Source organism: Papio anubis, chromosome 14 (genome assembly GCF_008728515.1).
Source record: "Papio anubis isolate 15944 chromosome 14, Panubis1.0, whole genome shotgun sequence".
Classification (NCBI taxonomy): Eukaryota; Metazoa; Chordata; class Mammalia; order Primates; family Cercopithecidae; genus Papio; species Papio anubis.
The window spans coordinates 14,952,118-14,974,819 of record NC_044989.1 but is presented as its reverse complement, the minus strand read 5'-3'; the positions used below and the strand labels follow the sequence as shown (position 1 = coordinate 14,974,819).

Below are 22,702 nucleotides of genomic sequence, written 5' to 3'. Positions count from 1 at the left end.
CTATTTGCCAGGGAAATATACAGCACTAATATTTGAATAGCCTTGGACCAAATAAAACATAGCCTTTTCCCCTTCCCACTGTGACTTTACATGGATTAAATTTGATTAGAGATGAGAAATCAGGGGTTTGAAAGAGAATACAAAACATTGCTTTATCTTTTACATTTGTCACTGTCTCAATACATAGTACTGTGTATGTTAACTGCTGCTTAATTCAAATATTGAAAAATGCTGTGCCTAATAACTGTTGTTTGAATAGGGCAATATATGTGAAATATTCACCAAATATTCTTCAAGCATATGTCATTTGACATGCACTGTACTACACTCTAGGGACAGAAAAATACACAAGGCAATTGGTAGTAAAATGTTTGGGCTTTTTGGCCACCAGTCACTAGCTCTGTGAGCTTGGAAAAGTTAGTAAATCTCTCATAATCTCAATTTCCTTGTCTAAAAAATGGAAATAATAATACAATACAATTGTTGTAAGAATTAAATAGGCTAATACCTATAAAGCTCTAATTCTGGTCCCAGTAAATGGACCTAATTGGTGAAGGACCTCTACACCAGTGGAGAACATAGATCTATCAACAAAGAAGTAGATACCCTAAAGGGTTTAGATACTGTATTGGTTTGTTCTCATGCTGCTATAAAGAGCTGCCTACAACTGGGTAGTTTATAAAGGAAAGAGGTTTAATTGACTCACAATTCTGCAGGGCTGGGGAGGCCTCAGGAAACTTATAATCATGGCAGAAGGGGAAGCAAACAGGTCCTTCTTCAGATGGCAGTAGGAAAGAGAAGAATGAGAACTGAGCAAAGGAGGAAGTCCCTATGAAACCATCAGATCTCGTGGGAACTTACTATCACGAGAATAGCATAGGGGAAACTCCCCACATGCTTCAGTTACCTCCCACCAGGTCCCTCCCACCACACGTGGGGATTATGGGAACTACAATTCAAGATGAGATTTGGGTGGGGACACAGCCAAACCGTATCAGACACTGTGATAAAAGTCTGCACAGTACACAGGGGTCAAAGGAGGGCACGCAGCCACTGTCTGGAAGCAGTGAGCAAAGGCTCACCGCTCTGAAGGGGTGATACTTAAACTGAGTTTAGCCCAGCTGATGTACGGTGTGAAGACAACAGCCACCAAGAAAAGAAAGTGGAAGGAAGCAGACCAGATCCGGGGCGGGGCACAAGTATCATGCTCAGGTTTGACTTCTGTGCTGCTCAGGCAACACAGAAGGGTGTGGCCAGGGAAGCAACATGATCAGATCTGTGTTTAGGGAGAAACCCTCTGACCTCTGCATGAACAATGGACTGGAGAGGTCTGGCTGGAGGGATGCCAGTTGGAAGACAAAAGCAGTGGTCTTATTGCCTGGACTGGCCCTGAACTTGGTACTAGCTGCGAACAAACAAGAGGGTAGAAAAGAAAGTTTAAAGCGTTAGTATCCATGGACTTGGTGTCTGCTTAGATATGGGGGCTTAGAAAAGAGCTTATTTTGCCTCTGTTTTTTGCTTAAGTTACCAGGAGGGAGTGGTGCTGCTCAACTTATTAGCACATGCAGGAGGAGAATCCAGTTTTGTGGCAAATGACACTAATTTCAGGGAAGTCATTAGTATGTTTTAATTCTGAACAATGCTTTTTGGAAGATGGAAGTGGAGATATAGGGAGGCTCTGTTTATCCCCTTCACACAAGCATCCTTTCTTCATAGCCTTACTGTGTCCTAGTTAACAGTGACCACTTCCTAGGAAGTAAACTTGAGTTTAGCAAATGTCACTGGCTGAGGTCTGCTCTAACACCATCTCTGGGTACCCTTTTACTAGGCTCAGGTCAAGTCTCAGTTGTGCTTTGTAATGGACTAATCATGTCCGAGTGCCTTCTGCTTAGAGGTGTAATGATCTCAGCAGTGATGATCTTTAGTTAACATGTTGCACAACAATATCTTCTCTTCAATCCTCCTATGGATAAGTGAGAAAAACGTCGAAGGAAAAGGAAAAAAAATTGTCAGGAAAAATGAAAGTATGTGAATGTTGGGCACTGGTAGAGGAAATGGAATAACTGGGGATAACTTTTTATTTGGAAATTTGAGGTTTACAAAAAAGTTGCATAAATTATGCAAAGTATTCTGTATACTTTTTACTCAGATTCATTAAATATTAATATCTCAGATAACAAAGCTACATTCTTTCAATACTATCATCTAATTTACACATAATTCAAATACTATTCATTGTCCCACTAGTGTCTTCTTTCTGGTCCACATTTAATATAGGTTGCACGTTGCATGTCTTTATTTTTTATCTTTTTTTTAAAAAATTTTGTGGGTACATAGTAGGTATATATATTTTTGGGTTACATGAGATATCTTGATACAGCCATGCAGTGCATAAAAATCACATCAAGATAAATGGGGCATGTATCACCTCAAGCATTTATCCTTTGAGTTATAAACAATCTAAGTTATACTTTAAGTAATTTTTATATGTACAATTAAGTTATTTTTTACTATAGTCATCCTGTTGTGCTAGCACATAGTAAGTCTTATTTATTCTTTGTAACTCTTTTTTTTACCTATTAATCATCCACTTCCCCTGCAACCTCCTCAGCCTCTGATTACCATCCTTCTATTCTCTATCTGCATGAGTTCAATACTTTTAATATTTAGCTCCCACAAATAAGTGAAAACATGTGAAGTTTGTCTTTCTGTGCCTAGCTTATTTCGCTTATGACCTCCAGTTCCATCTGATTGTTGCAAATCTTAGGATCTCATTCTTTTATAGCTGAGTAGTACTCCATTGTGTATATGTACCACACTTTCTTTATCCATTCATCTGTTAATGGACACTTACGTAGCTTCCAAATTTTGGCTGTTGTGAACAGTGTTGCAGTAGACATGGGAGTGCAGCTATCTCTTTGATATACTGATTTCTTTTCTTTGGGGTATATACCCAACAAAGAGATTGCTGGATCATATGGTAGCTCTATGTTTAGTTTTGTGAGGAACTTCTAAACTGTTCTCCATAGTTTTTGTACTAATTTATATTCCAACCAATAGTGCATGAGGGTTCCTTTGTCTCCATATTCTTGCCCGCATTGGTTTTTTCCTGTCTTTTGGATATAAGCCATTTTAACTGGGGTGAGATGATATCTCATTGTAGTTTTGATTTGCATTTCTTTGATAATCAGTGTTGTTGAGCACCCTTTCATGTACCCGTTTGCCATTTATATGTCTTCTTTTGAGAAATATCTATTCAGATTTTTGCCAATTTTTTAACCAGATAATTAATTTTTTTCTCTAGTTGTTTGAACTCCTTATATATTCTGGTCAGATGGGTAGTTTGCAAATATTTTTTCCCATTCTGTGGATTGTCTCTTCACTTTGTTGATTGTTTCCTTTGCTGTGCAGAAGCTTTTAACTTGATGTGATTCCATTTGTCCATTTTTTGATTTGGTTGCCTGTGCTTACTCAAGAAATCTTTGCCCAGTCATCCAGTGTCCTGGAGAGTTTCCTCAATGTTTCCTTTTACTAATTTCATAGTTTGAGGTCTTAGAGTTAAGTCTTTAATCCATTTTGATTTGATTTTTATATATGGTGAGAGATGGGGTCTAGTTTTATTCTTTTGCATTTGGATATCCGGTTTTCCTAGCACCATTTATTGAAGAGGCTGTCCTTTCCCCAGTGTATGTTCTTGGCACCATTGTCAAAAATGGGTTTACTGTAGATGCCTGGATTTGTCTCTGGGTTCTCTATTCTGTTCCACTGATGTTTGTGTCTCTTTTAATGCTACTACCCTGCTATTTTGGTTACTATAGCTCCGTAGTATAATATAAACTCAGGTAATATGACTCCTCCAGTTTTGTTATTTTTGCTCATCAGAGCTTTGGCTATTCTGGGTCTTTGCACCTTCATATAAAGTTTAGGATTGTTTTTTCTATTTATTTAAAAAATGTCATTGATATTTTGAGAGGAATTCCTTTTGAGAGGAGTTGAGTAGTAGGAACATTTTAACAGTATTTATTTATCAATGATATTTGCCTGTAGTTTTCTTTTTTTATGTGTCTTTGTCTGGGTTTAGTGTCAGGGTAATACTGGCCTTGTGGAACTAGTTTGGAAGCATTTCCTCCTCTGGAATATTGGAATAGGATTGGTATTCTTCTTCTTTAAATGTTTGGTAGAATTATAATACCAATCCTATCCAGTCCCAGGTTTTTCTTTACTGGGAGACTTATTATGGCTTCTGTCTCATTACTTGTTATTGATCTGTTCAGGTTTTAGATTTCTTCATGGTTCACTCTTGGTAGGTTGCATGTATCTAGGAATTTATCCGTTTCCTCTTGATTTTCCAACTTACTGTCATATAGTTGCTTATAGTAGCCACTAATGGTCCTTTGAGTTTCTGCAGTATTGATTGAAATGTCTCCTTTTTCATCTTTGGTTTTATTTGGGTTTTCTCTCACTTGTTTTCAAGTTAATCTGTCCAAAGATTTGTTAGTTTTATCTTTAAAAAAAAAAAAAAAAAACTCAATGATTTGTTTTAGTGATCTTTTATATTTTTTTCTTCATTTCCAATTCATTTATTTCTGCTCTGATCTTTATTATATCTTTTTTCCTATTAATTTTAGATAGATTTGATTTGTTCTTGCTTTTATAGCTCCTTAAGATGCATTATTAGGTTATTTGAAGTTTTTTTTTTCCTTTTTGATGTAGCCACTTATAGCTGTAAACTTCCTTCTTAGTCCTGCTTTTACAGTGACCTATAGGTTTTGTTATGTTATGTTTCCATTGTCATTTGTTTCAAGAAATTTTTCAGTTTCCTTCTTCATTTCTTCATTGGGCTACTGCTTGATAATATTTCCATTATTTAAATGTTTTAAGACTTGTTTTGTGACCCATCATATACTCTGTCCTTGAGAATGATCTATGTGCTGAGGAAAAGAAGTATATTCTCCAGCTGTTGGGGTAAATATTCTATAAATATCTATTCAATCCATTCGATCTATAGTACAGATTAAGTCCAATGTTTCTTTGTTGATTTTCTGTCTGGGCAATCTGTCTGATGCTGAAAGTCGGGTGTTGAAGTCTCCAGCTATTATTGTTTTGGGGCCTGATATGGTTTGGCTGTGTCCCCAACCAAATCTCATCTTGTTGTGGGACGGACCCAGTGGGAGATAATTGAATCATGGGGGCACTTTCCCCCATACTGTTCTCATGGTAGTGAATAAATCTCACAAGATCTGGTCTTTTTATAAGGTGTTTCCCCTTCCACTTAATTTTTCCTTCTTTCTTGCCTGCCGCCATGTAAGACATGCCTTTCACCTTCCACTATGATTGTGAGGCCTTCCCAACCATGTGGAACTGAGTCCATTAAACCTCTTTTTCATTATAAATTATTCAGTCATGGGTATGTCTTTATCAGCAGAGCGAACATGAACTAATACAAGGCCTATGTCTTTCTTTAGCTCTAATAATATTTGCTTTATGTATCTGGGTGCTCCAGCATTGGGTGCATATATATTTACAACTGTTATATCCTCTTGCTTTATCATTATATAGTGATCTTCTTTGTTTCTTCTTATAGTTTTTGTCTTGAAATCAATTTTGTCTTAGTTACTATATTAGTCCATTTTCACACTGCTGTAAAGAACTACCTGAGGGGTAATTTATAAAGAAAAGAGGTTTAATTAACTCACAGTTCTGCATGGCTGGGGAGGCCCCAGGAAACTTACAATGATGACAGCGAATGGAGAGCAAGCACCTTCTTCAAAAGGTGGCAGGAGAGAGAAGGAGGGAAGGACCAGACACTTATCAAACAACCAGATCTCATGAGAACTCTATCACAAGAACAGCAACGGGGAAGTTCACCCCCATGATTCAATCACCTCCCACCAAGCCACTCCTCCAACAGATGAGGATTACAATTTGAGTTGCAATTTGGGTGGGGACACAGAGCCAAACCATGTAATTCCATCCCAGCCCCTCCCAAATCTCTTACGTCTTTCACTTTTCAAAACCAATATGCCTTCCCAGTAGTCCCCCAAAGTCTTAACTCATTACAGCCTTAACTGAAAAGCACAAGCTCAGAGTCTCAATGAGACTGAGACAAGACGAGTCCTTTTCACTTACAAGCCTGTAAAATCAAAAACAAATTAGTTACTTTGAAGATACAGTGGGAGTACAGACATTGGGTAAATGCTCTCATTCCAAATGGGAGAAATTGACCAAAACAAAGGAGCTACAGGCCCCATGCAAGTTCGAAACCCAACAGGGCAGTCATTAAATTTTAAAGCTCCAAAATAATCTTCTTTGACTCCATGTCTCATACCCAGGGCTCAGTCATGCAAGATGCGGGCTCCCAAGCCATGGGCAGCTCTGCTCCTGTGGCTCTGCAGGGTACAGCCTCCATGACTGCTTTCACAGGCTGGCATTGATTGCCTGTGACTTTTTCAGGTGCACAGTGCAAGCTGTAGGCGAATCTACCATTCTGGGGTCTGGAGGATGGTGTCCCTCGTCTCAAAGCTCCACTAGAGGCAGTACCCCAGTGGGGACTCTGTGTGGGAGCTCCAACCCCACATTTCCCCTCTGCATCACCCTAGTAGAGTTTCTCCATGAGGGCTGTACCCCTGTAGCACACTTGTGCCTGGACCTCCAGGCATTTCCGTACATCCTCTGAAATCTAGGTAAAGGCTCCCAAAACTCAACTTGTGTCTTCTGTACACCTGCAGGCCCAGCATCATGTAGAAGCCACCAAGGCTTCAGGCTTGGCTTGCACTCTCTGAAGCAATGGCCTGAGCTCTGCACTGGCCCCTTTTAGTCACAGCTGGAGCTGAGTGGCTGGAATGCAGGGTACCATGTCCAAGGAGCAGTGGGGCCCTGGGCCTGGCCCGTGGAACCATTTTTCCCTCCTAGGGCCTCTGGGCCTGTGATTGGAGGGGCTCCCATGAAGATCTCTGACATGCCCTGGAGACATTTTGCCCATTGTCTTGGCTATTAATATTTGACTTCTCTTATGCAAGTGTCTGCAGCTGACTTGAATTTCTCCTCAGATAACATTTTGTTTTGTTTCTGTTTTTGTTTTTCTACCACATGGTTAGGCTGCAAATTTTCCAAACTTTTATGCTCTGTTTCCCTTTTAAACGTACGTTCCATCTCTGTCTTTGTGCATATGAGTGTATACTTTTAGAAAAAACGAGGTCACATCTTGGACACTTACTGCTTATAAATTTCTGCCAGATTCCCTAAATTATCTTTTTCAAGTTCAGAGTTCCACACATCTCTAAAGCATAGCAAGAGTGACCTTTATTCCAGTTCCCAATAACTTCCTCATCTCCATCTGAGACCACCTCAGCCTGGATTTCATTGTCCATATCACTATCAGCATTTTGGTCAAAACCATTAAAGTGTCTAGGAAGTTTCATACTTCCCACATCTTCCTGTTTTCTTCTGAACCCAAACTGTTCCAGCCCAGTTCCAATGTTGCTTCCACATTTTCAGGTATCTTTATATCAGTGCCCCACTATCTCAGTACTGATTTTCTATATTAGTCCTTTTTCACACCACTATAAAAACCTACCTGAGACTGGGTAATTTACAAAGAAAAGAAGTTTAATTGATTCACAGTTCCACATGGCGGAAACTTATAATCATGACAGAAGGTAAAGGAGAAGCAGGATCTTCAGAAGGCAGCAGGAGAGAGAGGGGGTGGAAGGTGCCAGACACTTATCAAACAACCAGATCTCGTGAGAACTCTATGACAAAAACAGCAAAGGGGAAGTCCGCCCCCATGACTCAGTCACCTCCCACCAGGCCATTCCCCCAAAATGTGGGGATTATAATTTGAGATGCAATTTGAGTGGGGACACATAGCCAATCCAACTCCTGCTCTTCTGGTTTCCATTGGCATGGAATATCTCTTTTTTTCCCCTTTATTCTGAGCGTATGTTGTCTTTATCGGTGAAGCATGTTTCTGGCAAAAGATCATTGGGTCTTGTTTTTTTAATTCGACCACTCTGTCTTTTGATTGGAGAATTTAGTCCATTTCCATTCAAGGTTATTATCGATAAGTAAGGACTTACTCCTGCTGTTTTGTTGTTGTTGCTGTCTCCTCTTCCTTCTTTTCTTCTTTCCTGTCTTCCTTTTAGTGAAGGTGATTTTCTCTTATGATATGATTTAATTTCTTGCATTTTATTTTTGTGTATCTGTTGTATGTTTTTTGATTTGAGGTTATCTGTGTGTCTTACAAATACTGTGTTATAACTCATTGTTTTAAGCTTATAATAAGTTAATATTATTTGCATAAACAAACAAGCAAAATGAAAATTAATAAAAACTCTATAGCTTAACTTCATTCCCCGGCTTTTTAACTTATTGTTTTATTCTATTTATATCTTATTCTGTAATTTCATATTGCTACTTCTAATGCCAACCCCGTCCCACAGAGTTTATTCTAACCTTCTCCCTTTTCTTATTTGTAAACTCCTCTCTCTGTCAATAAGAAACTTGGGTGTCATTATCCATAATATATTTATATATTTGCTCAATCCTGGAGTACATATAAATTTTGAAATTACTGGGTAGAATACAATATTTTTGTAGAGCTCTTTTTATCTTTAGACTTCAAGTAAGAATACTAATAATTCTTTTATTTTCTTTTTCTTTTTCTTTTTTGAAAGTGTCTCACCCTATTGCCCAGGCTGGAGTGTAGTTGACCAATTGTGGCTCACTGCAGCCCCATCCTCCTGACTCAAGGATCCTCTTCCCTCAGCCTTCCAAGTCACTGGGACCACAGGCATGCACTACGATGCCTGGCTAATTGTCTGGTTTTTGTAGAGATGGAGTCTCACTATGTTACCCAGGCTGGACTCAAACTCCTGAGTTTAAGCAGTCCTGCTGCCCCAACCTCCCAAAGTGCTAGATGTGTTATAGACGTGAGCCACTGCACCTGGCTTATCTGGTTTATATTTTTCAAAGTCACTTAATTCCTTCCTCTTCCCCGCTCACACACACACACACACACACACACACACACACAGACATGCCACCTTTAGTATGATTATCTTATTCACTTATTAGTGCAGTTAGGTTTCAGGTATTCTTTTTTTGAATATGTGAAATATTAACATGGAATGTGAGATCATTCTCTGGGATTTAGTGCTTTTTTCCATATTCCTTATGGTATTTTGAAGTTTGGACATGCTTGGTCTATAATTGTGCTGAATGTGTGGGTTTTGTGTAGTTTTATTTGTTCTTGTCATTCTATTTTATATTTGGAGAATATATAGGTAGACATAATTCACTGGTTGCCAGTTTCTTCTGTTACCCTAAAGTCTCTCTGAATAATTTCTAACTGGAATAAAACTTAGAGTCAAAATTAAAACTCTAGAAGTAACAACAGAAATCTCTTTTCCTTTAAACTGTGAAGATGCTACGTGCTGCATGTTTTGAGGGCCTTCCATGGACTTCACTTTAGCCTTCATATGTGTATCATTTCATCTAAACATTGTAATAACCCTGTAACATAGGCAATCTCATCACTCCATTCATCACATAAGGAAATAGGCTCAAAGTGGTTAAGAAATTTGTGTAATACCTCAGTGCTAAAATATGGCAGAATTATATATAACTGTGAACTATCCATACTAGTAGCTACTATAAAGGCTCAGTGTTAACTCAGTTTTAGATACATATAAAGCTGTATGTGTATGTCTGTATATTATGTCTTATGTTATGCTATACTATATTATTCTCAAAGTAATCTGATATTGCTAGTTAGGTATTATTACCTTATTTTTACATATGAAAGCACTGAGGCTAAGAGAGGTATTTTTATGTGATTACACAGCTATTAAGTGACAGGGCCAATATTCAGATTTGAGTCAGAATAATACACTACAGTGAAAAAATTTTCAGCTGTGTGAATTATTTGATTAAAACTTCATCAAATTTAACTCAAACCAAAGGATGGCCTTAGCTTCAATAGCAGCTGTTTAAAATGAAAACACATGGCTGGGTGCAGTGGCTCACGCCTATAATCCCAGTACTTTGGGAGGCTGAGGCAAGCGGATCACCTGAGGTCGGGAGTGTGAGAGCAGCCTGACTAACATGGAGAAACACATCTCTACTAAAAATGCAAAATTAGCCCAGCGTGGTAACAGGTGGCTATAATCCCAGCTACTTGGGAGGCTGAGGCAGGAGGATCGCTTGAACTCGGGAGGCAGAGCTTGCAGTGAGCTGAGATCGTGCCACTGCACTCCAGCCTGGGCAACAAGAGCGAAACTCCATTTCAAAATAAATAAATAAATAAATAAACAGACACACATGTATTTATAGGGGGTCACATGGTACTATATGATTGATTATTTGTCCTAGAGAAAAAATTTACAAGGCAAAATCTTTCCTCTTCTTATTTTAACACAAAATATTTCCCCTTATCATATGTTTTTAAGTGTTTCATAAAATATATTTATGTAAAAATATGTATTACATATTGAAGTGACAGCAGCACTTATGGAGAGTGATTACGGCATGTTTCATTGTGTAATTTCCATGTTTACAGGTATAATAAAATAAGTAGGGTGCTGTAAAGCGTGGTTCAGAATTGCAGTTGTTGGCCTCTATGTGTTTAGATATGTTTCCATACCTACAGATGTGCAGAAACTCCTTGGGAGCCTGCATTCCTGTTCTTTAATTGGATTTCTCCCCATCCCAAGGGTGTGTTTGCAGTGCCCTAGGAGAGACTTTCTGTGGCGACTGAAAACCATTTATTCTTAAGCAGTTTATAAACAGGCACTCATTTTCCTACTCCTTACCTGGCAGGGGAGATACCATGATCACATTTGGCCTTATATGAGCTGTGCAAGGTCAAGTATTTAGAACATTATTGCCAGATCTGCATCTGTTTTTTAGTTCTATAGAAAAGGGAGAATAAGCAGAAAATAGCACCCTTACTTTTAATGTTTAAACTTTAGTTATTTTCCGTACTTTGATATTTTCTATTTAATAAAATCCATAAATATCCAGAAATTGACAAAAATAGAATATATTATATTTATATTTTCCTATCTAATAGCAATAATTCAGACTATATTTAATAAAAATAACTAACAGTCATAATATTGTTTATTAAGTACTTGCTGTGTGCCAGGCACTGGTCTAGGAATTGCTTGGATTGGTGGGGAATGTTGGTAGTCAACAGCTTATGACTGGTTTTGGTCTTCTCAAAATTCCCTTCCGGGGATATTAGTTTAATCCGGTAGACACAACAGGCAGTATTGGCCACCTGAAACCTTATCAAAGGAGTGGCTTTAATAGGCAGAGGTCTGGTTAACTCTGTCACCTTTTGATATTTCTGTATATCTGGTGAAGCTGAGGATTTTTGTTTGTTCTGTTTTTGAAGCCCTGCATACAACAACATCTCAGTGTGACTTTATTGTGTTCATGAAAGGTACTGCGCAGTTATTTTGCAACTTCAAGTCAAGTGTCATTATATAAGTCTCTTAGGAGCAGGCTAAGAGCCTACGAATTCTTACGGAAGATAAGAGTACGGTGGTTACTGTTCTGTGAGTTACCCAGAGTAATAAAATAGTAGTAAAAAACATTTTTAAAAAGAATATGGTGGTTACTGTCACTACTGCCAGGAATAATCCTCATGTTTGTAAATCTTTTCTATTTATAAAGTACTTTTAAGTGTATTAATAACTACATCATATTTGTAAATTTCTAAAGATAAAATAAGCAACTATCAATACCTATAGGAAGATGCATATTTCAAAAGTACCTTAATTTAAGATATTTATGTTCACTTCCAGGAGCCATAGAGAAATTTGAGGTTAAGACTGTCTTCTACTGATAATAGGTGACTTAGTTCACTTTTTCAAGGACAGTGACTCTGTCTGATAAGAAGGCTGCAGCTGCTTGACAAATTGACCTACACAACAAGGGCTAAAGTCACCTAATTCAATGAGGAGAGAAACAGTGCTTTCGGAGACAAAAGGGAAAATAATATTCTTATGTTTGAGTCACATTTGAATTTTGTTCTTTAAAATCCTAGGATGTTTTGTCAGTGGTGTCGATATGAAATAATCACTATTATAGGCGTAAACTATTATAGGTGTAAAATAATCACTAATTATTATAGGTGTAAACTATTGGACATTTTCACCTCCAGGATTTTGTTTGACACTCACTGTGGAAGGGGTGGGGATGTTAAAAGAGGTATATGTTACTTTTTTCTTCACTGGGGAAAAGGACAAAGAAAAAGAAAACATAATAAAAAAAATAGCAATTTATTTTGTTTATTTTCACTAATCTGTGGAAGGCATGCTTAAGAGTCATTTGAAATACCATATTTATTGCACAAGTAAATGAGATTTTAAAAAGAGATGAAAATCAACCTACAGTTTTATTTTCCTAAAACAGACATATTTCCCTGTTTTCCTGTCCTGTCCTGTCTAGTCTGTAGACATAATTCTTAGTAGAAGGAATCAGCAAATAACCAGCTTTTGGCCAGGCACAGTGGCTCATGCTTATAATCCCAGAACTCTGGGAGGCCAAGGCAGGAGGATTACTTGAGCCCAGGAGTTCAAGACCAGCCTGATCTATATAAAGAGACCCCATCTCTACAATAAAAACATAAAGGCCGGGCGCGGTGGCTCATGCCTGTAATCCCAGCACTTTGGGGGGCCAAGGCAGATAGATCATGAGGTCAGGAGTTCAAGACCAGCCTGGCCAAGATGGTGAAATCCCACCACTACTAAAAATACAAAAATTAGCCGGGCGTGGTGGTGGGCGCTTGTAATCCCAGCTACTCGGGAGGCTGTGTCAGAGAATTGCTTGAACCTGTGAGGCAGAGCTTGCAGTGAACTGAGATCTCCCCACGTGCACTCCAGCCTGGGCGACAGAGCAAGATTCCGTCTCAAAAATAAATAAATAAATAAATAAATAAATAAATAAATAAATAAATAAATAAGCTGGGCATGGTAGCATGTGACTGTGGTCTCAACTACTTAGGAGGCTGAGGCGGGAGGGTCACTTGAGCCCAGGAGGTTTAGGCTACAGTGAGCCCTGATTCATGCCACAGCACTCCAGCTTGAGTAACAGAGTGAGACCCTGTCTCGAAAAACAAAAAAAAAAATCCAGCTTTCTGTTTTTACTATTTGGTACATTATGTGGATGATAATATAAGTAATACCTATCCTTTCTTGTGTGCCTACTATGCACCAATCTTTTCCAGCTACTTTATTCTCATTATCTTATTTAATATTCACAATCATCATATAAGTATTTGTTATCTCCTATGGAAGAGGAAAAATCAACCCTCAAAAAGGTCAGTAATGTCTCCAAAATAAACGTTTTTCTGTATTATTTTGACTTTATCATCACTTTTTGAAAGCCATGTATTAATCAAATTTACCTGTTATCGTTTATAATTCCTGTAGTGAGATATGTTGAAGCATTTGATAACTACCTGTAATTTTCACATTAAAATGTATTCTATAGTAATTTCCCATTGTAACTATCTGGAGACTTACATGAGTTCTCTGTACTCTTCATACTTTTATGAAATGTATTTAGATGCTGGGAACATATATAGTTTATAGGTACTATCCTACTTTCTAGCAAAAAGAATTTGATTCTTTTCTAGGTCCACATCCATGGTAAGCCAGGTACCTTATTTTCAAGTATTTTGGAGAATTCAAATTTCCGTAATATTCATACTAATCACATGTTCTCACAACTTCAGTAAGCCTCTGAGACCCATTTGTTTCATCTTTTATGATCTGTGATGTTAGGGCAATACTTCCTGCTCTAATTTTTTTCAGATAATTTGTTAGATTTATGACATAGTTGTTTCTTCAACTTAAGGTTAACTTTTCTAACTCTTAATGAACAATATTAGCTATAGTACGCACATACATTCAGCCAAAGATATCTTTGAGAAAATAAGTAGATAACATTATCATTTGTATTGTACTATTTTGTAAGAAATGTATATTGATCATTTGTTTTGCTCCATATTCCCTGCTGACCACTAGGATTTAATTGTAGCTAAAACTCAGAGGAACTGGCGTCAATATTTTCAACGTTTGGATCATACAGTGTTCCCAAGCGTGTAGTTGTCCTCATGTTCTGGCCCCAACACACTTCATTTACCACTTCAACCACAGTTCACCTTCATGAGCCACAAACTACTACTCAGCATCCCTCTGTTGACTCCCCTCGTCTCTACCCAATCTTCTCTTTTTTCCCTTACCTCTACATGTCCAAATGTTACTCTTCCCTCAGATCCTTTCTCGTGTGCCGCCTTGTCACCTTCCTGATCTCAGGTTAACTTCTCTCTTCTTATAGCACTATAAACTATATGTCTTTTAAGACCTTTATCAAATTGAATGTGTTACAATAAAAGCCTTCTAACTACCACCTGAGTCAGGTACTCATATATTCAAGTGGAGATCATAAAATATATATGCATACCTTAAATATTTGTGTGAAACTAAATATATAAATGAGCATTCATTTGCCAAATATTTACTGTAAAGCTAAGGCTTTTTCTTAAATATCCAAGTTAACTATGCTTTCAGAGCAACTAAGTAACACTTTCTTCCTATGGGTTTTATATGACCATCTAATTGAAGAGAATAAAAATGTCTGCTTTGTATATGTTCAATTTTATATGTCTCACAATATATGAAGACAACTGATTTGCGCAAACTGCCAATGTCCATAATCTACTTCTCATGGAAAAGGACCCTCCCTTTGAATCATATCTGCATTTGCATAATCATATGCAAAACAGTTTGCAGTTCAGCAAAACTAAAAGGGAACATGGAGAGCATTTGACTTTTTGATTCCAGAAGCTGAGTTGAATTGAGAAGGATGTTTGAGATAGGGGTAATTCAAATGGTTGTAGTCAGAGGAACACATTAAGTCCTTAATATCAGAGTAGGCCAACATAGGCAAATGGACAAGTTACAGGTTAGGAACATAGTAATGGGAGGAAGTACCACTACAAGGAATAGAGTAGGGCAAGATGTTTAGAACTGAAGGTGAGAGTAACAAGAGAGGGCTAGAATTTCCCTTTCCGTGGTGTGTGGCATGAGACAGAGAACTCCTCGTAGGACTGGAAGACATAACCTTATCATCAGTTGAGGATCATCTCTCTATCTAATTTCTCAGGCTTTGTCTTGCTGAATTCTCACAAATTGAATGGTCATCTTTCCGATCACTGTATCTCTGGTACAAAAAGTAGATTCTCAGTTAGTATTTGTGGAATTGAATGAATATAACCCTGTGAAGTAGATGTTATCGGCACATCTTACAGATAAAGACACTCAGACCTAGGCTAGGCTGTTTGCACCAGGTTACATAGGTATTAGATAAGTGGCAAGGGGTAGTGAGCAGATGAGGGTTGGAATGAAAAACTAGGATTGTATGACTTTTGCTATGCAAAATACATGTTTATACTTCACTTTGTTACTGAGGAAGCCTCTGTATGGTCCTACCTAATAGCCATTAAATTGTGAGGGCTCTTATATACAGCATTGAGACCCGTTTATAACACTATTGACAACAATTCAAACTTAATTTGCTTTCCACTCACTCCTAAGATATCAGCAAGCTTTCTCATTTTTATCTTTTAAGTTGAGGCCAGGGAATGTATCCTTAGCGGTTAGTAGATTTGGAAAAGCCCTATTTTTTATTTCATTTTGTTTGGTGTTGTATCTTTGTTTTGTTTTTGCCATAACTGATCATTTATAAAGCAATTTTATGGTTTAATAAAGGAAGGATAAGTCACCAAATACAGACTCATCTGTTGAACAGACATGCCAATTTCCTGTAGTTCTTGTGTATGTTTCTTTCTTTAAACAAACAAACAGAAACCTCCAATTATGAAAACAATGCATGTTAAACCAAGAAAAGTACCAAAAGGCAGACAGAAGTGATCATCACCAACAGATCTGTCATCCAAATGTAAACATTTTATTAAATATATATGTAGCCATTTTTCTGCTGCATGCTTTATACAAATTATGTCACATCATGCACAGGGTTTTTCCCCCTCAAATTGTATCCTCCTTATTCATCTTTATTTTTACATCATGATTTAGTTTGTTTTCTGCATTTTGTTTGTATAAGCATTTTCCTCTGTGAAGTTTGTTCTGATTGCATTCATTTTCATCTTCCTTTTCAAATTTTAGGTTTTTATTGAGATAATTATAGACTCATATCCAGTTGTAAGAAATAATACAGAGAGATTTCTTGTGCACTTCGCCTAGTTTCCCCTAATGGTAACATTTTGCAAAACTACAGTATAATATCCAGCCAGGATATTGACATTGATACAATTTGCTGGTTCTATTCAGAATTTTCGAGTTTTACTTGTACTCATTTGTGTGTGCTTGTGTGTATTTAGTGCTATACAGTTTTATACCTGTATAGGTTCATATATCCAGCACCATAGTCAAGATGTTAGCAAATCCATGTGGCTTTGCAGCAACTCGGTTCTTGCTTTCTTGAAGTCAAGAACTCATCCAAAGGGCATACAGCAGAGAGAGCCTGAGGCAAATTTTTGAGCATGAGAGCTTATTAACAAGTTTTAGAGCAAGAATGAAAGGAAGTAAAGTACACTTGGAAGAAGGCCAAGCAGGCAACTTGAGAGATTCAAGTGCCCTGTTTGACCTTTGACTTGGAGATTTACACGTTGGCGTGCTTCTGGGGTTTTGTGTCTTCCCTCCTTTGATTTTTCTTTGGCATGAGCTGTCCACATGCTCCATGGCATGCCAGCCCTTAGAGGGGGCTGTGTGCACAGTGTGTTTACTAGAATTGTACACATCCTCACTTGAGCCATTCTTTTCTTACCAGTGTAGTGTTCCTAGAGGATGTTCATATACCAGTTAAACTCCACCATTTTGCCTCTTAGTGTGCATGCTGGAGCCCACTCACTCAACTCCTGAGATCCAAGCAGGAAGCTAGGGATCACCAGCTTCAGGAGTTTTCTTTTGGGAGACTGCCTTTCCCTGATCTCTACTGCAACCAATTATTATTTTAGAGAGACAGTTTAACAACCACTTGACCATCACCCAGTGGTCACCTAACGTTCCTGGTGTCAAGGGAGCAGGGTCTGTTTTCTCTCCTACTCTGCTCATGTCTGCCTAGCTGCCCACTCTAACAAAGATACTGAGTAGTTCCAACAGCCCAAGGATCCCTTTTTTAATCACATCCACCCCATTCCTAACCCCTGACAACCATTAATCTTTCCTTCATTTCTAAAATGTCATATCAAAAATTTTACATAAATGGAATCAGACAGTATGTATGTAACCTTGTGAATGACTTTGTTTACCCAGCAAGAGAGGGCAGGGTGGAACTCTTCCTTTTTATCAGGAACCCATTCCCAGTAAAACTAACGCAGGTCCTAGCTGAGCCTTAATTCATTCAGAGCATCACTCTCGTGACCTAATCACCTCTTAAATATCTCACCTCTTAATCGTATCACAGTGGCAATTAAATTTCAACACGAATTTTGGAAGGGACATTCAAACCATAGCAGATTGAATACATGTAAATCATTTATTTTCTTTGGAGCTATTATAATTAATACATGTTTATTTTTGGTTTTCACATATTTATTGTTAGTATATAACAATGTGATTGATTTTTGTATGTTGATCTTCTATCCTGTGACATTCCTGACTCGTTTCTTAGTTTTAGGGTTTGTTTTATTGTGTGTGATTTCTTGGAATTTTCTATATAGACAATTAATCTGCAGATAGAGTTTTATTTTTTCTTTCTAATTTATGTGTCTGTTATTTCTTTTTCTTGCATTATTGTAGTGGCTAGATTGTTCAGTATGGTGCTGAACAAGAGTGGTAGGAGTGGATATCCTATCCTGGGCATGTAATATGGAAATCTCACCTCCATATTTGGGTCAGTCCCTTTACCTTCCCCACTTTTAAATATTATCGTCTTGAATATCACATGGTGTACAGTTTTTGTTCTGATCATCAAGTATGATTTAGAACATGTATATGGAAAAGAATAGTCTATTGTATTTACCCATATTTTTGCCCTTTTTGGTCTTCCTTCTGATACTTAATAGTTCCTTCTTTCATCGTTTTCTGTTTGAAGAACTTTCTTTAGCCAGTATTTAAGATGAGGGCTATTAGTGTGGCAGGTTCTTTTAATTTGTGTTTGTCTGAGAATGTTTTCATTTTCTTTTTTTCCTGAAGAATAGCTTTGCCAGATAAAGAATTTGTAGTTAACAGTTCTTTTCTTTCAACATTTGAAAAAAATGGGACACTTCCTTCTGGCCTCCATGGTTTTAGATAATAAATCCATTATTATTCACATGAGTATCCTCCTACAAGTAATGTTGTTCTATCTGCTTTCAAAATTTTTCCTTTTCTACCTACTTTTCAAGTTTCAAATTATGGTGTAACTTGACATGAATTTCTTTGTGTTTGTCCTGTTTGGGAATAATTTAGCTTCTTGAATCTGTAGGTTTGTGTCTTCTACCGAATTTTGGAAGTTTTTAGATATGTCTTACAATATCTTTTAGCTTCACCCTCTTTCTCCTTTTCTTCTGGGATTCTAAGTGCAAGTGAGCCTACTTGAGCTCTATTCTGTTTCTACCTCCAGAATTGCGAAATACTAGGTCTGGGTAGGCTTCTTACTTTTTATTTATTTATTCATTTGTTTGTTTTGGCTGGGGAGACAGAAGACATCCGAATACCATGTTCTTCAGGCTTGCAACTCCAGGCTAGTGTACTTTCTTTTAACCACTCCTCAGAATTTTCCCTTCACTGTCTCTTTTATGACTCCTACAGTTTATAGTTGTGCTTTGCAGAGGAGCAGAGAGAAATGGATAAGCCATGTTGTTCAAACTGGGAGCCCTTTACATATGTTTACCTTTTATTTTTCTTTACACAAAAATTCATTTTGAATTTTTGAATTTGTGGACACAAATCTTAGATTCGCACTTGTTAGATATCAAAGTATATCATGATTATCCAACCAAGTATATTCTTTACTATGTTTTTAAAAATATATGCGCAAGTCTATTTTTAGGCCCATTTTCTTCTCAAAAATTCAAAATTCACCAGAATTTATTTCCAAAAGTCTTAGAGTACGTAATAAAGAAGATAATATTAACATTCATTTTTTAAATATTTTAATATGTGGGCACAATCTTAGATTAGCACTTGTTATATTTTAAGGTATATAACAATTATCAAACCAAGTATATTCTTTATCATGTTTTTAAAATACGTGCTGAAGTCCATTTTTAGGCCAATTTTCTTCTCTCATAGAAGGTAAAACTTGCAGCTACAGTGGTAGCAAATTTAAAATTGCTTTCTTAAGAGCTGAGTAGCTTGACTTGAAACGCTTTTTGATATGATGGAGTATGCAAGCATGTACGCACAAAATGGATAATTATGTAAGTTACTGTATTTTTCACATTTTTAGTTAAAATATGGGGGTTAAGGCTCTGAAAAGTAAGTTGCTAAAAATTGAAATGATTAATGGACATTAGAAGAAAACATTTTCTGACAAAGACATGCTCTTAAAAAGACCATGTACATGTGAGAAAGGTGCTATACAAAAAAAATTTATCAAATGCATTTTAAACATGGAAACTATTATTTGCACACTATTATAAAAACAAATATAAAGGTTTAACTCATAGTTTCTGTCTCTTTTCTTCCCTTATGATACAGTTTATTTCCTCAAAATGTAGATTACAGTTTCTGAAAAGGAATAAATTTAGACGATATTGAAAACATGATTCTTTTATTGTTAATCTCTTCCTTTTCATACAGTGCATCACATACAGAAAATAAACCATATAAAGTGTGTATTTCATAAAAAGGAGAAACTACTTGTTATTAATTATACTGCACTTAATTATAGTAGTTGGAATACTGACACTGCTAGGAACATTGGAAACATTTCATACAATGGATTTTAAATACTTCTTAAGCACAAACCTTTCCTGCAAATAAACTCTCATGTAGACACTGAGATTATCCTGCAGGAAGAAAAGGCTATCAAAACTTCTGAGATTTCAACATTTTTGGAACCCGTTCTTCAGATAGGATGCCCAAACAGAGGGACTTTAGTGAAATCACTTAACAGTCACAAAGTATCATTTATATAGATGTAATGTTAACAAACGTGCCATCTTTTGTCCTGTTTTTTAATTTAATAGTAATTTTTCTTTTGACAATATCATTTTCTTTTTAAATCTTACATTAATCCTAATAATGAAACCAGCCACAAATTTACGGCAACTCCATTTGTATTTAATGTAATTTATACTAAATTATTTTATAAGTGACAAATTGTCTTCATTCACTCATTCATTCATACGTATGTCCATTCACTAGTTAATTCACTCAATAAGTACTTACTGTGCATATACTCTATAGCAAGTATTATTTAAGGAGTTGGGATAGACCAGTGAACAACAACAAAAAAAACAACTTCTTTCAAGGAGCTGACATTTCTTATGGAAGAAGAAAGGCAATAAGTAAATATATAGCATGTCACATAGTTGTGAGTGCTAAGAAGGAAAATGAAACAGTGTGAAGGAGATGGACAGGTATGCAGCAATGCTCCTGTAGGTAAGGCAGTTAAACAAGGCCTTGACTGACAGGTGACATTTGAGAAACTTGAAAGGAGGGAGTGAGTCACTCAGATATCTGGCGGAAGAGGGTATCTGGCAGAGGAAACAGATCAGAGTGCCTGAGATGGGAGTGTGCATGATTTTATGTATGCAAGGAACCTCAAAGAGACCCTGAGACCGGCGACAGGTTGAAGGTGGTGAGGTTGGAGAGTTGCAGATGGATGGATGTCTTGGGTTTTTGTTTTTGGTTTTTTTAAGTTTCTTTATAAATAGGCAAGGCAGCATTGCCAAACTCTCAACTCGAGGTCCAACCCTATTATCAAAAGCTTATCTAGCTTATTGAATCCTCTCGCTTCAGAACATCCTGATCTGATTATAGTTATATTTGGGCTCTGTCACCTGCTAGTCATGCCACCATAGTTGGCCTGGTTCCTCAATCTGTAAAGTGAGATTGCTAATACCTGTGCTGTCCTCCACACAAAACTGCTGTAAGGGTAAACTGACTGACGGTATTATGAAATTGTTTCAAAAAAACTACAAAATGGCTGTGGGCTATTCTTCCATAGAAAAAATGACATGGGCTTTTAAGGCAGGTTTTGAAGGATCTGATGGGTCACTGTGTGAACAAGGCTTCCCATAGCAATTAGAGATAATTTCATAGTACATAGCAACTTTTGTAAAATGCAGAATTCATGGCGTGACTTTTTCCGATGGCTCTTGGGATCAGAGCCAGAATGACCATTAAAGTAAATGTTTTGGAAATATGCATTAGTGCAGACAATTTAGCATATATACAGGTAACCATTCCTTCTCATTATCCTTTCAATGTATCATCATCTGAATGTCTGTGTACCCAAATCATTATGAACTCATCATCATGAATGTCTGTGTACCTAAATATAAAGAATCTATGCTGAGGCTAGAAAATGAGAGAACCAGACTTTGGCTTATTTTTATGCCTAAAACTGTTTTTTAACCTAAAATAGCGTACATTTTCAACCACAGAGACATTGGAGATGTGATTTGTTTTAGGACTGCCTCAATGTAAAAGAAAAACCATTTAGTTATTCAATGAAAGGAAAAATGGGTGTTTTGTATTTGGCAGAGACTACTTTTGCATTAGAAATGGAGGTATCAATAAAGGATATTTTATTCTATTTTGATTTATAGCAAAAAAGTTCTATGACAGATATACTTTAGTAAAATCTTTCATTTCAAATTAGAGACATTTTCTAGACAACATGAAAATTAGGATTTTATTTCTAATGAAAATTAGGATTTCATTTGGGATAACTTAAACTTTAAAAAATTCACTTAATGTTGAGGATGGTGAAATATTACAATTTCAAATAAAGCAATTCAGTCTCTTAACGTATGTTAAATGCCAACAAGCCAGTTCTGTGGAAGTCTGCTTGTTTGAATTTATTTTGTTAAAGTTAATTAGAACCTTCCTCTGATTGTAGTACTAAACAATTTTTAACATAATTATCTGAAATTGAGTAAGGCTTAGAGCTTTTGAGATGGTTGTTTTTCTGATGTTGTTGAATCTTAACACATTGTAAAAAATTTTCCAAAAAAAGTTTAATTAAAATAAAGTAGAATTCTTCTGTAAACCAATTCAGTAGCCTTTGCCACCAGCTTTAAGTGTGTATTTCTTCTTCCAGGTGGACATAGCTGACATTGAGAATGAAGAGAACCGCTACCGTCTATTCATGGAACTCCTGGAATCTAGTCACCATGAGGCTGAATTTCAGCACTTGCTTTTACTTTTGCAAGCTTGGCCACCTATGAAAAGTGAATATGTGTAAGTATTAACATAAAATTAGCCTAATTAGAGTTCTTTTGTTTGGACTTTAGCCCTAAAAATGTTGCACCTTCAAAAGAATCAATGAAATAATAATTATATGTGTGTGCGTAGTCAGTATTTGCCTTTAGAGGAATTTAAAATTGTTTTTGAAATATCACAGTGTCTTTCCGTTTCTCCTTGCCCCTAAACCCTAATATTTTATTCAAAAGTAGCAGACAGTGCTTGATAATATCTGATTTATGAGGTCAACAAAAACAATGTAGTTTCAG

At 36.8% G+C, this 22,702-nt stretch overlaps 1 protein-coding gene across 3 annotated transcripts in view; it reads left to right on the top strand.

Annotated features, from left to right (window-relative positions):
* Window positions 1–22,702, top strand: part of NBAS (NBAS subunit of NRZ tethering complex) — a 405,988-nt gene that overhangs the window by 360,228 nt on the left and 23,058 nt on the right. For all 3 annotated transcript variants that reach the window (XM_021924592.2, XM_003908295.5, XM_017947297.3), the window contains one exon: window positions 22,291–22,430. In XM_021924592.2, coding sequence (XP_021780284.2) covers window positions 22,291–22,430 — 140 coding nt within the window. The remainder of the gene's footprint in view (window positions 1–22,290; window positions 22,431–22,702) is intronic.